Consider the following 19,254-nt stretch of genomic DNA (forward strand, 5'->3'; position numbering starts at 1 on the left):
CCTTGCAGTACACAAGAGTGTCTATGTGCTGCACTAGCTCTACTTAAACCAGCATCCTTTAAGTGGTGAAAGTTCACAGGACCAGTTGTCTCTAGGCCAAGCATTCCAGTAAGTGAAATTTATTGTTTTAATATTCCTTTCTCCCATTTCTCCATCAAGGGATCTTCCATCACTAAATCAATATGACTCAGCCTGCTGCAGGAAGACAGAAAACAGGACAAGCACAGGCTGTCTAAAAATAAAACGGAGACAAAGGAGTCCTCTGCAATATTGAGTTTTACTACAGCACCAAGATGACTTGAGAGAGCTACTCCGTGAAGCCAACAGAAGAAGCAGGTAGCAAGAAAAGATTGTAATTGGTGTCAATATGACAAGAATGGGTGAAAGTCGTCCCGGTCTCCAGATTAAAGACAGAAATCTGAGATCCTGCACAGAGCAGGAGCAGACAATTTGGTCCCTCCAGCCCAGTGCCTTTATCATCACACTGGTCACAGAGGAGGGCAGGAAGGTTTAAGGGTGAGCATTTCCTCTGTGCTTTGCCCCTTTCTCTGTGCCCAAGGCCAGAAGGGTAAAAGCAGCTCCTATCTCAGTGTTCACCGGCAAGTTCTCATTGCCAGAGAAGGGAAAATTGGGCTCTACAACACCTTGTCTTATGGATGGCCCAAATGTACTACCCAAGGGAGAGGACAGAAATAACATCAGCATGCCCACATCAGCTGTCCACGTAGGAGCCACTAGACTTCCCCTACCTGTAAGTGGCTCGTCCAGCTTCTGCAGGACACCTGGAAGTTCTCTATTGCTAATAATGCTGAAGGAGAGTATGTAGTGCACAAAAACAGGGTAAAAAAACCAATCCAGAACATTTACAGTCTAATTAAAGAGTTTAATTCTTTATACACACTGTAAAACTGAAAATCCAGAGTAGGCCCATTCAAAAACAAAGCAAACCAGATAAATGTGAGCTGTTTCACACAGGGCTATGGGTGTATTTATGTGGAAGACTGAACAAATAAATTAGTGGTTTCTTCTCTGATAATGTAAATACTCCCAAGAACACTGGAGATCCCAACAAAGTCATCTGGATGGGGATATAATGCAGTGCAGATGTGAAAGAGCTTGAAGGGAAAGAGGGAGCGTCCAAGCCTTTCCCGAAGCTCTCCTAACACCCTTATGACAGTGATCTGCCTCAGTGTTGTTGTTGGCATGGCTCACTCGGCAGCCGTCACAGCCCAGCTTCATAATTGAAGCTACAGGCCCAATTCATTAAAAGAAGATTTACTGGTGTTAAGAGGGTTTTGTTATAGATCTTGTTTTCATAAATGGGGCTCTACAGTGCATTATGCATGTGAATTACAGAGGAAATAAAAACCTCTGAATTATGGGGAGAAGTGCATGTGAGCAAGGCTCTTGGAGTGAGAATAGTTTAGTATGGAAATGAGATATGGATCTGGGGGAGAAGAAATTCAATCTCCTCCTATCCGCTGGTGTCCCAGGAGATGTCACAGCAAGATGCAACCACACTGGGGTTGTTGCGGTGCTCTGTACACCGCTCTGCTCCTGCTACTGTCCTGCCTGCTCTGACAGCTCCAGGGGAGGTGGCAGGGAGCAGGGGGGCTCCAGCTCCCACCGCTCACTGCCTCCTAAGTGTAGCCTCTCCTGTCTCAGAGAACTGCTCAGCTAAGTGCTGAGACCATGTAGGTGTCTTCTACACTGGCAGTGACTTTCCAGCCAGGCTTGCAAGTAGAGCCCAGCACGGTTAGCAGCGGGAGCTGCAGCTATAGTGCAAGTGACTATGGGAGCTATAGTGCAAAAGACATGTTAAACATCTGGGTATGGGATAATAAAGAATGTTTAGCAAATAAAGACCTTGTCAATACAAGTAGTGAATTTTTGGACACGTCCTGATTTAAGCCTAATCAAGTCCCGGTTGCCCATGTGGCAGAATACTAACAGCATGGCTATGTACAGCGTTACCTACAAGGCAGGAGCCACGCAGCGGCTGGATCCAGGTGGGCAAATACGGCGGACAGACCAAAACTCTATAAGACTGTTTCTCCCTCCCTTTAAAACAGTTTATGCCTATTGGCCTTTACGTCTAGAGTGCAAAACAGTTGAGCAAAGTATCCTGTGCCTTTATTGAACCCTTCTGTTGTTAAAAGAGCAGTTAGATTATTTTATCAAAAATCTGTGGAAGCTTCTAATTTTGGGGGGGTTTGAATCTCAAAATCCATAGAAGACTATTGTGTAATTAATAAATCTAATGGGTAACGTACAGCTTAATATTACCCCCTTTGGAGCTGCTCAAAATCCATGACAGCCAGCAGTTAACAGATCTATAGTAGCCAACAAGGGAAATTGCTGTATGTTTTGATTTATGATGCTATGTTATAATTATTTTCCTCTTGCAATATCTGATATGCTGTAGTGACCTACAAGTGACACAGCTCTTCCAGAGTGTGTCCTGTACACAACCAAGCAATTTCCCTGGCCAGATCTTGTGCATAGAAACCATTTTCTGGAAACATTCATTCACATCTTTACAAGTGATTCACTTACTACAGGGGTATCATAAAGTCCAAAAAAGTTTGTAGGTATTTTAATAAAAAGTATGTGTGACATGAAGCATTTACTGCCTTTAATTTAAGTTGTTCATGTTTCTCCGGCGATCAGAAGCTTGTTTCCAGAGGCCCTGCAGATGTTCAAGTGCACATTGGATTTGACAAGGTCTATTGTTTATGCCAAGCAGTAGATTTTTATGCAACATTTGGAAATGTTCACAGAAAAGGGCAATTTTGGACTTGTACAATGAGAGTGATTATGCACAAAACCTAAAGTTTCACTTGCCCAATGGGAAAACAAGGAGCAAAACATCCTTGAGTCACGAATTCAGTCAACTCGGTCAGTGTCCAAATACTGCATACTAGATATAGGCTGCTCCCAAATTGCTTTTGACCCTGGAGTTATCCACTGAATAATTTTGATTAAGTAAAAATGTTCTAAATGGTCATAACTTGCTTGTGGCCAATTCACAAAAGTAAAAAAAAAAAACAAACAAACCAAAAAAACCAAAAGAGGAATCATCCAAATACAATCTTTATTCCAAGAAATTTATTCTGTTCTAATCACATGGCAACATTCAGCTATATGTATCCAGTCATAGCACACTGGCAAGCCATCCACAACAGGACATCAGGAAAATCAACTTTGATGCTTCAAACCCATGTTTTTCATTTACAAACCCTTCAGGAACCATGTAGTGGAGGGCAAGATCCTGCATTTCAAATGCAAGCTGGCTGACAACAGGCTGTTGACTTGGACAGTCTTCACAGGAGTTGTTTCAGGGATCCACAAATGATGGCTGAAAACCATAGTTTTAGAACAATCATATTTGACAACCCAATTTCAGGGCTGGGATTTTAATGTGTTGGAACAGTAAAGTTAGAAAAAGATCAAGAAGCCTGCCTAATAATTGGCATTCCAGCCTATCAGAGTCATATGATCTCACATAAAGCTTCTATTAGATGAACAACACAAGGGTTGCCAAGATGAGTGTTCAAAACCTGGGCAATAGGTTTTTATGCTCTGTTTTAGCACTTTGAATGACACAGCCATGTTATCCTTCTGTGGCAGTCATCACTGTAGTGGCTGTCCTCCACAGAAAATAATTATTATTTTCAAGACAGTCTGTAAGATTAGCATTTCCATGAGTGAAGATCCCATCTATAGTGACCCATATAAATCATGACAGCCAGAGCCTGTCAGAAAATGGATTGCTCTGTTGGAAGTGTGTCGCGCCTAATTTTTCAGTATTTTTAAGCATGGCACCTCATCTGTGCAAAGCACAGCTCCCACAGGCTTTCAGTAGCACTACCTACCTCTTCAAAGGCTATTTGAATGATGTGCCCTGTGTCACTCAGGGACAGGACAGGGACAATTGAGCTTTCTGGGGTGGTACTGTCCTTCCTGTCCCTGTGCTTCCTTGCTGCAGTGTGCGCTCCCTTTCCATTTGTGCTCAGAGAGGAAGGACTGTCAGGTACTAAAATCACAGTCTGTAAATGTACCTTGAAGACTGGTCTTTTGTTTCAAAGGCTGTCCTTTTGCTCCATGCTCTGCAGTATAGCCAGTTCTTTTGCCACACTGTGAACCCTTCCCAGAGACTGAAAGAACTGTCACCCATCCCACCCCTTACCCAAAAAAGGGCACTCAAGAATTTCAGGCCACCAGAAAGAAAAAGCATTTTTCATCCTTAATTCGGATCTTGGAAGTAGCTTAAGCTGGATGTCTAGCATGGAAAATCTCCTACCGAAACATTTTCACAAGTTTGGGGAAATCACAAACAAGGAAGGCTGGTGTCTTATAACAGGGAAAACTGTTCAACCCAAATAATAGCAGAGCTGCTAGATGTCTCCAAAACAACATTTGATATTAAGATCAATTAAGAGTTTCTTCACACAAGGTTCAAAGCTAATAAGCTAAGGACTGGTGTTTTATAAAGACCTAGAAGGACTGCAGAGAATCCTCTACATTTTCCCGTAGACATTTGCTGAGATTAGACTGACACCAAGAGTTGTTCTGAACTAAATCCACAGCCAGAAAGTGATAGTGTCCCTTGGTTAAGGTGAGTAGCCAGTCTCTTCAGATTGAATCACTAGATTTCTTTTCTACACTAACAAGCTAATTCATGGACTACAATTGGTCACTTAACAAATCAAGGTGACAACAACTGTTCATACAAAATGAGCTTGTTTCTTCTTATGGATGGCTTCTTCAAAGATGTCACTGTTCACTTGCAGAAAGCTCTGTTTGGAAGAAAAAGGAAAAGCATGAGCTGGACACTGACGATCTGTTCACACACATTGCCTCTCTGCCTATTTTTCTAAAACAGGGCTAAACTGTGGGAACTAAAACAGTGACTCAAAATAGGTTCTGATTTAGATACCTAATGTTAGGCAGATATGGTTGAATAGTTATTACCCCAAATTCTGTTTCAGGTTCTTTGTTTTATGCTTATATCTATTTTTTCGGATTTAGTTTTCGCTGATACGTGTTTTCCCTAAAGCCTTTTGCACTGCAGGAAAGATCTCCCTGAAGCCAGTTTGTGTAGACCTTTAAAATAATACTGGCTTACACATTAAAAGACAGACACAGCTGCAGTGAAGGGCACTAGGATTTTGATCTTATAAAAAGAAGAACCCGAGTTTAAAGAACATTCATTTTATGTAAATAAATCTGTGCAGGAAAAGAGTGTAAGAGAAATCTGTGCCCTTTAGAGACCGGGGAAAGCAGCTGGCCTGGCTCATGGAGGAAGCAGCCTGCAGGTGCTGGGGATGGGCCAGAGGGCGAGATTCTCAGCTGCCGGACTAAACCCAGCCTTTGCTGCAGAGGGAGCAGGAGGATGTGCTTGAGGAAGTGGGGCTTTTGTGGTAGCTGGCCTTGGAGAGATGTTCACCCCCTCCTGGCTTCAAGTGCTTGAAGGAAGCTGCTTGGCTTTTTGCAGCTATCAAATGCAGGTATCTGTCAGGCTGGATGTTGTGTTTGTCTTTTCTTGTGAAATAAGACTTAGTTTGAGACGTGTTTGTTCAGAGGTGGTGGCTGACAGGTGTTTCCCTTAGGGCAGCCTGTGCTCTGACATTAGATCAGAAACAAGTCAGGTAAGTGCTTCTGGAGAGCTGAAGAGGAGAGCCTGATCTATTACTCATTTGAAACAAGAGGAGTTTCTACTTACAGGACTTGAAATCTTTTCTGTTTATTTCTCTCTTTTTTTTTTTTTTTTGTCCTGCTGTCATGACTGTGGATTTTCTCCCTCTTCACTGTCCTTTATATGAACACCCTGCCTTATTATAAGCAGTATTAGAAGGTGAGGGGAGAAGGGGAGACAAAAGGAGTGCGGTTGCCATGTGTTTCTTTCCACCCAGGCAGATCTGAAGTGCTTGGCCATCATCTCCCTCCTATACTCTGCAACACCAAAGGGATCAGTATAGGTAAAAAATGTTATGCTGTGTTGCATGACTTGCAAAGGGCTGGCAATTCCAAGGACTGTGTAACGAGCTGAGGCTGACACAGCACAGGTAATGTGATGGCACTGCCTGCCTATTGTGTCACCGCAGAGAAGGGGGTGGCCCAAGGCATCTGACCACCTCCCAGCTAAGACAGGAAAGGGATGTGTAGAGAGCTGGGAAAAAAACCAAACCCAAAATATTTTATGAAAAGCAGATGAGAAAGAATGGAAAACCCACTCATAAAGATGCAGTGCTAGTACAACCTTTTCCTACCTTGAGATCTCAAAATGCTTTACCTCTCTATAAGATGGGAAGCACTCAAAGACCATCACCAAGTTCACCAAACCTGTTTACAACAAAATCAAGCGTGAAAAATTGCCTTCATGCTGTGCACTCTGGAAATATTCCTCTTTCTTTCTTCCAGCTCATTTCCTGATCTGTTTAAATATAAATGTCCCCTTGACCACAACAGATGTACACTGAGTTCAAATGTTGGAGGCAATCTAAAGTAAATTTGGGATTGAAATGGATTTCAGGGAAAATGGGGTTAATTTGGCAATATGTCTCTCAAACTTTGAGAAAAATGTGTAAGGGATGGGTGAGGTTACAGAACAGCCAGACAATTAATTGTTCAGTTCTTTGAGTGTTCCCAGTCATCCTGGGTCCCAGCTCCTCATGAAAGAAATGCCAAGACACAGCCTTCCTCCTCCAACATCAAGCTAACATGCCTAATCCCTTCCCAGCTATTCTTTAGCCATCTCAACACAATCTACAATGAAAAATAAAGCCAACCTTCATAGACTTTCATTTTACTCGCTGCCTTCAAGCTGTTTTCCATACAAGTATGAAATGTCAAATTTGCCTGTGCTGGGTCTGAAACCACAGGACTGGGATCAGACAATTCAGTTGTGGTATCAAAGGCAAATGGGATTATGGGTTACATATTTGGGACTGGGGTATAGGATGGCTGGCGTGAAAAGAGGTATGAATCTCTGGCTGCTAGGGTTTGGCAAGTGGGAAGAAACTGTGGTTAATCCAATTTTGAAAACAGCTTCTTACTTCTTTTGACTCCATGAGAACCATCACTGGAATAAACCCCAGGTCTTTTGAAATATTCAATAAAAATAAAAGATTCTCCTTTGCTAGAAGCCTGGAGTATGTAAACCCAACCTTGTAATCTGGACATGTACCAGGCAGAACAGAGAGTCTGGCTGCCATGCATTGGCTTTTATTCTTTTTTTTGAGATTCTGGGTTGCATCTCAATCTCCTTCTAAAATGATCCCATTTTGTATAAAAATTTTGGTATTTGGTAAGAGTAAGTGAAATTGTGTCTATAGACCATTAGTTGGAGTAAACTGCTTACTAGCTAATGGCATCCCCATTTAGAAAGAGGAAGGCATCAAAACCAGAGGGTTTTGGCCAGGGTGTGAGGTGTAAATGAGAACAAACCAGGCATGACACTAAGGGCAGGGAGATAGGATGGCTACAGGAGGAAAGCAGGATGCTCTGAAAGGGTTTACTGAAGAGTCAAATATTGATGATGTTGTTTTAGCCAAAGCGGAACTAGAGGTGTTGTGTTTAGGACCAACAGCAGATGTCGGTGAAGTAGAAACTGATGTTTTAAAAGGTCAGTAGCCAGTGAATGTGGTGACACTGTTGAGTAATTTCATATACGTTTTGTTGATCACTTCCTAGTCCTGGGAAATCCTTTCATAGTCATCCTTCGGGGAAGTTGCTAAAGCAGAACCCATGTGTCTCAGGGATACTAGAAGGGCAAACTGGTGGATCACTGGTGGCCACCTAGAAGAGAACACCGGGCTGGGTGCTGTAATGGGTGCCTCTACAGACCTGAAGGGAGCTGCTGAGGTCAGGTACATGCTCCCAGGTAGGCCTGTCCTAAAGAAAGTCACAGCGAAAGCAATTTGAGGAGAGACATATATTGATACATGCCTCATAGGTAAATCCAATGAAGTGTGAGCTCCTGTGGGAGTTTTTCTGAAATTTTTATGTCTTTCCTGGTCTGCCAAATGATGCTTCTAACGTTGTGTCACAGCACCAGCTAGAGCAGCAAGGCACCACAAGCAACCTGCCTGGCCTCCCCTCCCTCACCTGCCACTGGCTTCTTCCTCCAGTTTAACAGCACTCGGAGCCCACCAGCTCCCACCCATCCTATCCATCTCCAACCCAACGCCAACATATCTCTGAATGCTCCCACTAAGCCCTGTTGCCCTATCACAGCCTGTTTGCATTTCAGCTCTCTCACAAGCTCCTTTAATCTTTGGTAACAGGCGCCCGGCCAGCACACAGCCCCCTCTCCTCTGCACTGCTCCCTGTCCCCCACGCTGCTCAGCACCCCCAAGGCCAGGGCAGCACCAGTGGGTCAGGCTGGGGAATGGCGTCCCTGTCAGCCCGGCCTGTGGGGGATCAGCCGCCTGGCCACGCTGGTCACGATGGGGCTGGCAGCTGCGTTTCAAGGCCCACCCTGCCCTGCCGCAGGGCCTGGGTCTCTCCTCCATCTGGCACCAGGGACGCTCAGGACTACCCGTCTTCCTGCCCCCTCTGCCTCAGCTCGCCGCTGTGCCTAGGGGCGGCTGATCCCCAGCGCCCCGACCACTGCGTCCCTGCGTGCCCCCAGGCCCTCGCTTCGCGCCTACTGGCACCTCGGGGGCCGGGGCCCTCCGCTTGGCGCTGCCCGTGAGCCCCGGCCCGCGGTTCGGCGCCGGCAGCGCGGCCCAGGCCGGCCGCGCCTCAGCTCCCGGCCCGGCGGCGGCGCGCCCCGCAGGTGGCGCTGTTGCAAAAGCTGCCGCCGCCGGCGGGCCCGGGCCCCGCGGGGCGGCCCAGAGCCGGCGGGGGCAGAGCGGCGGGCTCGCCGTGCGCCGCCTGCGTGGGGAGCGCGGCCGGCGGCAGCGGGGACGGGGGGGCAGCGGCGCTGCCCTCTGGGGCTGCAGCGCGGTTTTTTGCAAGGCTGTGGGGAAGGCCTGAATTTCCCCTCATTTCCCCCCCTGACAAAGCCTGGTGATCCTGGGGGATCTGTGGAGGCTGTGTAGGGCGGGGTGCCACAGGTGGCGCAGCAGCTTCAAAGACTTGACAAATCGTGGCCTTTTCTCATCACGTTTCCTCTTAGATTAAGAACACCAATAAAACCAAGTAGTGTTTCACTGGTGGACTTTCTATTGTGGAAAACAACCAACCAAGCGTGGTGGAAAGCCTGAGGGCAGCCTTCCCCCACATGAGAGACCTGCAGACCCCTGGACACAGCGCTGGCACAAAATGGCACCCTCCCCAGCAGCAGCAGCGCTGTGGCTCCGCATGTGGGAAGCCCTGGTGTTTCCTCACAGATCTTGGCTTGGGGTCAGGACATGTCTCAAGAGGGATCAGGGCAGCGGGGCAGCCCTGTGTGGAGCCACGAGGGCTGCCAGCTCTGCAGGGTTGCAGTGGTGCTGGGGCCGTGGCCCAGCAGCTGTGCCTCTGAGGGGATTTGTGAGGAAGGGGTGCATTGCCTCCTCATCTTCGCTCGGCTGCTCTGTGTGAGAGCTGGGCCTGCTGAAGGGCCACTGCAAACTGGCTGAACAGGAGGGTAAAGGGCCGACTCCCTGGCAGGCCGCTGGGGCCCATGAACGGTTGTCATGCCCTGCTGTGCAAAACCAGGGTGGACACCAACATGGGGAACAAGTGCATGACAAAGATGACCCAAAGTGAAGGGAGACGCACTTCACAGCTGTGGTTTTTGTCTCTGCTAACGTCTTCCCCCTCAAGGGTGAAGAGTCCTTGAGGGGGATGTTGGGGAAGGAGGTTCACTGCTGCCTTCCCAGGGGTTTCCATTGAAAAGCACAGTCAAACCCAACCGTCGGAGCAGGAGTAGTGGTTATGAACCATCTGTAAAGGGGGCACGCAAGCCAACAGCCACACTTCAGTAAGGTTTGTGCTCTGACCGGAGATCAGAGGTCAGCTGCAGCCATTTAAAACAAGTGACTCTCCTGAAAGGAGCTTCACTTTTTTACTGCTCTGTCTGCACGTAATTGAGTTTTTTGTTTCCATTCTCAGCTTGATCTCTTTGCTTCACTGCTCCATGGCTACTATGAACTCCTTCAGCTATTTATATGGTTCAAATGTACCGACACTGCCTAAAAAAATCCTTAAGGCAGAGTTTTAGGAAATTGGTCAGAAGCCTTAGAAACTGAGTCATTGGGGATGGGTTGAACTTTGCTTTTTTTTCTTCCAGCTGCCTGCTGTGTGTTTGTCAGATAGGGATTGAACTGAGAAAGGGTCTTGGAGTTCAAACGCCTTCCCTGCCGCAATGAGGTGGAGCATGGCACAGGATGCAGCTTATCACAGATAACAGCTGTGTGTACCAGGGGTCTCCGCTTCCCTCTCCCATGCTGCTTGCTCGGCTCCCTGCCTCTCCCGCGCAGGCTGCATGGAGGGAGGCTGGCGTAGGATATGGTTTTCGGACCCATTAACAGCTCTTCAGCCAGCTAGTCTGTGTCACAGGGCATATCCTGCTGATTCAGCAGTAGAGGGCAGTTCCTATCTCAGGGGGAAGGAGAATAAAAGAGAAATAAATCTCCTTTGCCTTAGGAGGCATGAGTTATACCTCTCAACCCTGTCTGGGTGAAATGTGGACCTATATTACAAAACTCTACTGCTTCGCTCACATAGCTAAAGCAGTATAATTTCTAAGCAGTCAACAAAACTGTACAGATACAAATGCAGTCAGCAACATTTAGCAACCACTGAATTATAACTTCAGGTGGAATAGATGCTCCGTTCTGTAGAACTGTGTGCACACCAAAATTTGGTGGTTGTTGTATGAAAATTGGGCATGAGGGGAATACGGAGGTGATCAGATAGAAAAAAGAAAAATTACATTTTTTTGGGGGAAAGGGGGTTTTAACAAACTATTTCAGAAGGTTTAAAATGTATCCACAATTGTTTCATTTTTCCCACGCCCCTCAAATCCTCTTTCTAAATCTGTTATCAAAATCTTTATCCAGAGGTTATTAAAACACCAGCACCATAGGCAATAATCATTTGATAATAAAAATGCAAAGTACACAGTGATAAAAGGCACAATGTTCTCCATGAACATCCCCTTATTACAAGAGCTGACAACATTAATGAATTTTGGTTTTCACTTCTTCAGGGGAATAAAGGATGAATTTTACATAAGGAATGTTTCTGTTTAAAAACTGGCCCAGGAGCTGCTTGGCCTCTGTTTGACTGTCCTGACTCACCTCCCTGCAGTTGCTGTGATTCTTGGGGACAGGAGAAAGGGCCCTGTATTTTTGTCATGGTGCTGATATCCTTCAGGGGACCTTTGACTGAAGTGACCAAATTGTATGAGAGCTGCTTAGGGTAAGGAGAGTCTTGCAGAAACATGGAGGTGTGTCTGCACTGAGACGGAGTAAGAGCTGAAAAGTCATGCAGAAGGAAAAAAAAGTTTTGTGGATACTCTTCAGCCTCAGGCACTCAAGAGGAGGCTGAGAAGGGAAGGAAATGAGAAAAGCAGCATATCATGAAGTGAAGAGAGCAGTGACATTTTACAACAGCCAGAGATCTCCTCCACGGTGTTTATACTCCTTTCATGTGGCGTTATCAGAGTTCTTTGTGAGAGTTTATTATCGTGTACTCTCAGACAGCAAGCAGACAGCCATCCTGTGACCCACATCCTGAGTTTTACAGCCCTCCTTGTCCTGTGCCATCTGGGGTATTTATAGTGTGACCCACCACTGGGAGAGCAGAGGACTTCCTTTATACTCTAAACATTATGCTACAATAATAATGAGAAACTGGGACAAATGACAAGCCTTCCTGCCCACAAAATGTCATAACCCTGCCACTTCACATGACGCAAGCTGGCTAGGTCACCATGCTGTTTGCTCAGCGGGTTTCAGATTACTGTCTGTTGTTGCTACTACAGTGAAGCCAGGGCCAAAGGCTGTACCTGGGGCAGTAGATGGAAGGAGAGCCTAAATACTCTGCAGGCTAAATGAAGTGGGGAAAGGGCAAGAGGAGAAGCTGAAGCTCCCAGTTAGGACAATATCTGTTCAGCCAGCCCATCCCAAGGCCTGGCTGTTAAATCAATGGCAAAGCAAGCTACAGCTAGCTTTTGAAGTACAGTGCTGCAGAGCAGCAGTATAGCACCTCAAATAAATTTAAGGGATTTTTTTTCCTGTTGTTTTTTGCAAACATTTGCTGTTATCTCAATTATTGTTACAAGAAGTGTTCTTATTTTAAGGGGTAAATGGAGGGATTTGGCTTCCTTCCTTTCTGCATCATACCCTGAGGTATGACACTACTGCAGGCTGGTGTTAGCACCTCACTGGATAAATGGTGCAAAGGGATTCCCAGGGTGCTGTTTTTCTTCTCCCAAAGAAAGGGAAGATTCAGAGCAGGACAGACAGAGATAGCTTTAATTGAACCTGAGCATGCATACCGTTGTTACCCAGAAAAGGTCGGACATGCTCCAGGGCTGTAAGATAGATGTCAGTGGGAAAGATAAAGATGATGAGGTGTGGGTAGAGTAAGATAAGAGCTAAGGGTCTTATTCAGTTAGCCAAGGGTCAGGCATTTGTGGGGGCTGGTGTAGCAAAGAGTGAGTGAGCTGCTGGCTCTCCAGCTAGTGCTGGAGAGGGGGTAAAAGGGAGCCCTGAAGCTGGAGGGGTTTTGGTTGACTTAGTGAGAAACCTTTTAAGCGAAGGTGCAGCAGCATCCGCTCACCCTTAGTTGCCACTACATTTTCCTACTGATTTGCTTTGCAGGCTAGGGTTGGCCTGAGAACCTACAGATTGGCCTGAAGGGAGCATACACTATGTTAACCAGCCTCTGTTCCTGTCTGGTGGCAGACAGCAGGACTTCTGCCTGCCTGATGCACATTGTGGGAGTGATGGCCAGGTAACATCCAAGAGCAAAAGTGAGAGATGTCTCCCTGCTGGTGTGGGCCAACATCAGCCTTGGTACAGCTGCCCGCCTCTTTGCAGAGAAGATGAGTGCGGGTGGGTGGGAACAAGCTCAGAAAGGTCTGTGCTCTCATGCCTTCACCTTTTCTACTGGGCTGTTTGTGTAGGTTCTCCCACACATGGCCAATCCCTTACTTTGAAGCATTGGGTCTCAGGGTAACAGGACAATTTGGTCCCTAGCCTACACTTTTGTCTGAAAAAAATAAAAATATATTTTTTAATATTAACTTGATAACTTAGCTCTCTTGAAGTCCTATCAGCACAGATACAGAGCATGCCATTCTTTCGTGCAATGTAGCCAAAGTAAACTATCCCAGTGCCATATCAACTTGTGCAAAGGGAGTGGAAAATACTCACATGGAGTGGAAAATGCTCTGGCGCTGTAGGTTTGCCCAGCACAGATGGCTGGTTGCCAGGCAGTAGGGGAGGAATCCACTCTCACACAAAGGCAGAACATACCCTAAAGGTAGCAAACAAACAGAACACAACTTGGAAAGGAGTGACCTATAGTCTGTGCTGCTCTGAGAAAGTGCGCATGTGGAAAGTAATTCTTTCAAGTAAACACAATTTCTTTACCTGATGTTGTAACAGGCTAGTCAATACATCAGGTTTTGAAGTAGCAGTCTCCTGGAGAATACTGCAGCCTTTTAGCACTTCACTGATACATTTATCTTTCTTGAAGGCAATGCAAAGATCAGAGCACATGCTCCATTTTGCCCCATGATAACAACATCAGCATCACAGAGGAGTGTATCCATGCAAAATCTTTATTTGGAGAATGTTTTCTCCTGAATAACAGCACCCCTCCAGTTTACACATAAGCCCAGAAACACAGTATTTGCATTGTGCAGAAAAAAATACAAAGGAAATTCTTAAAACACATTAACCTTCTGATATATAAATAGTATTGTAATTGCTTACCCCTATTTTATCTCTTTTTATCCCTCTAAATCAGCCCTTGGGCTAGTTAGAGCAGGAAACCATGGCAGTGACATAGTATTAGTTTTGGAGATAAGCCACAGTATCATGAAAGTCAGCGTGGAGAATTATCTGCATTGTATAAGGACAAAGACACAAGGATACTGATATACTACTGTCTAACACATATATCTCCTTGTTTTCCTTCCAGGTTAGGAATGGCTTTTGGAATGGTTCTGATTATTTTCTCTGCTGGTCCAGAGCTTGAAAGAAGGCTGAGATTGCTGCTGTTGAGGGTGGAAAGTTCCTCCTTCATTTTATAATCTGTGTGTTATTGCAGTTTCTCTTGGCTGGGAAATTTCATTTTTATTTCTAATCTCAGCCATGTGTCGGTCAATTCTGAACTAAGTTCCCTTCACCCTCTCCCTGCTGTGCAGCTCTGCAAGCCATATTGCAAGCATATTTTTCAGCATGGGTGGGAGGTAGCATTGCGGTTTTGGGTTTTGCTATTGATATCAGGATTTCCCTTTTTCTTTGTTTGAAACATTTTTTTCTTTAAAAATAGAGTTGATGGTAAACAGCTTTTGTTTAGTCCCAGGGGGAGGTGCAGTGAGCATTTTCGCGCAAGTTTGAATAAGAATTAAATCAGAATTTCTCAACTTTTCTAATACATTCAATGATATAGTCATCATCTCATGAAATCTTCAGCTTGATATTTTATTTGGATTATGCAGAAGAATAGGAGTTTAAACTTTGTAGTCTTCACTTGTAATTATATCTCACTCCACTAAATTAGGATGGCAGCATTGTGGCTTATTGCCAGCGGAGGGAAATTAGGGGATTGTTTGATCCTCAACCAAGAGAATACCAATGTCCTCCAAAATGACAGCTTTACAGAAAACATTCAAAAGGCTGACAAGCTGTCAATCCTTTCCATTCCTTTTAACATGGTTTTGTCTCTCTTCTTTGTGCTGAGCGTTCCTGCCAAGTAAAGATTCACTTCTCACATTCGCTTGTTTCTATCAGATCTTGAACGTGGACAAAAGTGCCCACTTTGCAACTGCAAGAACTTCTGTCGTTTAAAATGCAAGAATATTTCACTTCTGCTTTTCTGCCAATCACTTCACTAGTTTGAAAAGGGGCAGTGAAGGAAATATCAGCTTTTTAACCCAAAGAGAAGGCCGAGTGTTATAAAACTACAATCAGCTGGGTGTCCATGTGGCAAAGGCAACAGAATGTTGACCCTAGATATTAATATTGATTTATGATATTAAACAAACAGAAATATTTTACTAAATGCCAATATTTATATGTAAATAAGCTTGATGGGACTGGTAATTTTCTAAAGGTGACAGATTAATTCTGTCACCTTAGCACTTTAAGCATGTGCTGTCCTTCATGTTTTTCGAGAGCTATCGGGTGTTTCAGTGTATGGACTATTTGCTCCCAACATCACAAAGCGAGTCGAGGAAGCTCAATGGCTTCGATACCTGATACAGTCGCAGTGAAGACCGACCTGCTGTAGAACCTGCGGTATGAAATGCAGCAGCCCTTCTTATGCCTGGGGAAGGCTTCTTGAGCCAGTAGCTGACAGGGGATGCTTAAGCCAGGCATATGGCCAGGCGTTTCCGTTACCGGTCTTGAGTCGTTCGCCGGGATTTCCCGCCGTTGCCTTCCCCCTCCCACCCTGTTCAGCTGCGACGGCAGTGGCGTTTGAAACTCGCGCTGAGGAGCTGCCCAGACCGCGCTTCTGCCCAGTTCAAAGTGCCTCCAGCGACGAGGCTGGAGCGGGGTCGACAGCAGCGACTCCTGACGGGACCAGACCTGCGGCTGCCGCCGAGGGAGCCGCACGAGGGAGCGCTTCGCCTTGGAACGGCCGCACCCCCGGGGCTGGCCCGCCCCACCGCCCCCGCCGGGGCTGCGCTCGGACCGGTCGGGAGCCCCCAGGCTCTGAGTGACTCTTCTTCCTCGGACAGAAGAGCCTGAAACTTTGTGTTCGTCGTTTATCTTCCAGGAAGCTTCCTGGAAATCTTCCAGGAAGGAAGAAACCTCAGCGCTGCCGCCAGCTGCTGCCACTGCCCCTGCCCCGTGGGCTGACCGTCCATTCTGGGTTTCAGCTGGGTAAATAGAAGGAGGTGGCAGGCCCTATTTAGCTATCCGTCTCCCGAGGGGTCTCCCATTAAACATTTTAGAAATGTATAAGCCAGGCACGGGGTTTTTGCACGAATTTCTGGGAACGCCCATGAAACCAGTATCTTCCTAAGGAAGCCCTTTGATAACTTGCCATCCAACCCCATTATCCCCAGCAGCAGCGGTGCAACAACAGCACAAGCTGGATACACAGCAGCTTGTAACAATGTGATTTGTGAGGTTCTAGCTTTGCTCTTCCTCCTGAGAACGAAGGTAAATGCACAGTTCTTCACTGCGGCTCTGCAGTCACACGACCGCGTTGCAGGAGGCACTGGAAACACTGCCACATCCTCCTCCTCACACCGCCACATCTTCCTCCTCGGCATCCGCTCAGCCCTGGGCTCCTGCCGTTGCCATTACCAGTGACAGCTGTTGCCATGACATTTTTATGCACCCATTGAGACAGGCACTGAAAGTCACCATCTACTGTTTTTTTAACTACATCTGGTGTAAAAAGAGCTTACTGTTAATTGCTGTTCACAACTGCCAAAAGGTATCTGGAAGGGTGTTCGACTATGGTACCATCCAGCCCATTCCGTAGCTGACATTTTAATTATGGCGCAGGTACTGTAGAAACACTGAAGCACGATCGTTCACAAAGCTGTACTCCGTGTACTTCTTAGTTGTCTGTATCATAGTATCAAACAGAACAACCAGTGTTGTTAGAGGAATACACCATTTTTAAAGCAGTACTAACTTCAGTCTTTCATCCACTGGTCAGTCACACACTACTGCAAAACAAAGCTTACTAACTTTCTAGGTTTTAATTTCTCATTCTTGGCCAATAAAACCTTCCCCACAATATTGCTGCTTTTTCTTTTCTTTCTTTCTTTCTTTCTTTCTTTCCTTTCTTTCTTTCTATCTTGGCTGTTTATGTGCATTGGAAAAGTAATTACTTGACATGACTGATGAAACAGACATGTTGCATAATCAATTAACCTCCTCCCCATCAGAAGAAAATGGATTGCATGGGAAACTTACTCCACAGAGGCACGAACTGAAGGTGGTGGTTCAATAGACAATTTATAGTTCTTTAGAAATCAAGGATAAATTAAAACTTTCAAGTTATTGTTAGGCATTTCAACTTTACTAGTAAGTGGGATGATAAGAGCTGAAGTAGTTCTATTTCAGAACTAGTTTTTTATGGGTAGAATTGGGGAGGGTTTGTTTTGTAGCTATTTGCTAGCCCCCAGATGCCCTAGATGGTGATGAAGAAAGGTGGATATAGCAAGACTGGTGGAAACAGTTTTTCAACATGTATAGCTACACAGCATGCACAAGAGTTAATAAAATGAATTATACACCACATTTTCTTTTCAAACAAGCTTTAAATAGTCCATATGTAACAGAATCATGTGTTACAGACAAGAAATTCTTGCTGCCAAAACACAGGATGAGTGTTTTTCCCTGTCGTTCTTTCCAAATTACAGACTTAGGAAAAAAATATTTCAAGAAATTGGAAGAATTTAAAAAATAAAATTATGCTAAAAACCAGAAAAGGCCAGTAGAATAGAGAAGTGAAGTACATGAACAAGTCATCAGAAGAATATTAGTACATAGGTACTTACAAAAAAACACACAGGAGTGGACATAAAGGCTTTAAAGACACAGATACTATGCAGGTTAATTCGGTATCAAAGAGCAGAATGTATAGGCTTTATTATAAATTCTTTAACTCATGCATTTGTGTGTGCAGATAAAATATACTTAAAGTCAGGTATTTAAATGCTGTCAAGAAGACACCTGAACTCCTCCCCAGGAACATCAGTTGACTTCAGGGAAGAATTAAACCCAGTTTTGTTTATTTTTATACACTGGCCTAATCCAAACCCATAATCTGTAAAAGGGAACAGATTAAAAGAAAGAAACTAGGAATTTTATCTAAGCCACGAAGAGACACCGGGACAAAGACCCCAACCCACTTTTTGTTAATCACCATCACTGGAATGTAATGGCAACAACACCAGCCCAGACAGTTCTCAGCTGTGCTTCAGAAAGTGGCTCCAAGAAGAATGATCTGAGGGTTGAGTGGAGAAAAACAGACATTAACCCTGTAGTACATACATACATACATAGATGACTCTTTTCAGAACAAAATAAGGTAGCACTACTGAGTATGTGGCAATACATTGTGTGCATTAAGATATACAAGTGAAATCTCCTAGGGGCACCTTCACTCAGAGGGATAAGTCTTCTTAAAATATTATAATAATAATAATAATAATAATAATAACCATAACAATACTTCTTTATACTTGCCACTTGTTAGCAATTGTTTACATCGTAGAAAAATAGATAGTATTCTGTAACAAGAAATATAGTTACTTTGTTAAAATGGGCTATTTTAAACCAGCTACTATTCTTTCATATAAAGAATTTCTAAACAGCAAAACAAAAATAGGTAATACTGAGTGCAAAACAGCCAGTGGTATACTTTGCATTGGTTTGAAACACTAGTTGCCAGCTACTATAATTACACGTTCTGTACACTGTACTACAAAAGTCTTCCATCTTTTAGAAGCTTTGGGGGTTTTGCTTTTCTCTAGGTGGCAAGTAATTATTTAATCTGAGTAAATTCTAGCTCTGGAAGTCAGAAATAACTTCACAATCAGTCTTCGCTACCATTCTCTTGCATTTTGTCCCCCATGTAGTGCAGCAGCACTTTCTACTTATGGCCAAAAATCCCTTAAGTTAAACAAAGTTTAGACTGTAGATACCTAGAAGTTTAGCTTATAAATTCACATTCTTTTAAAAATCATTTCATTAATCTCCCACGTTTACATTTATACAAAAGAGAAAGCTCAAAAGCCTCACTTCATGCATTTCATCGTCCCCGCTAAAGACTGAAATAGAGTTCAGATAAAAACTTCTTGCCAATGGTAGGTATTAAGTCTTAACACTAAAAAGCCAGATGGTTCCAATGTAGAAGTCAGATTTTCTGTGGTCTCCGCAATAGTTTCAGACACAAATAGCTAATTCCTAGTGGCAGTGGTAAAGGCATTATCAGTACACCATGAACACCACAAATAGAGGCAATTTCCAAGCATCAAAGAACAAAAAACACAGAAAAAGCACCCAGAAAAAAAAATAATCAGTGAAACATTCTTAGTAGAGCAGAAATCTCTCCATTCTCTCTTCTTTCATCTCACACCTTTTCAACTTTGGTGGGGTCATACGTATCTGAAAA

General features: G+C 44.7%; 1 protein-coding gene across 2 annotated transcripts in view; it reads right to left on the bottom strand.

Annotated features, from left to right (window-relative positions):
* Positions 1-13,708: 13,708 nt before the first annotated feature.
* The window catches only part of JCAD (junctional cadherin 5 associated), a 66,546-nt gene continuing 61,000 nt past the window's right edge, over positions 13,709-19,254 (bottom strand). For both annotated transcript variants that reach the window (XM_037384803.1, XM_037384804.1), the window contains exon 4: positions 13,709-19,247. In XM_037384803.1, the coding sequence (XP_037240700.1) occupies positions 19,213-19,247 (35 nt within the window). In that variant the 3' untranslated portion in view covers positions 13,709-19,212. The remainder of the gene's footprint in view (positions 19,248-19,254) is intronic.

The sequence above is a fragment of the Falco rusticolus genome, chromosome 4 (genome assembly GCF_015220075.1).
Source record: "Falco rusticolus isolate bFalRus1 chromosome 4, bFalRus1.pri, whole genome shotgun sequence".
Classification (NCBI taxonomy): domain Eukaryota; kingdom Metazoa; phylum Chordata; class Aves; order Falconiformes; family Falconidae; genus Falco; species Falco rusticolus.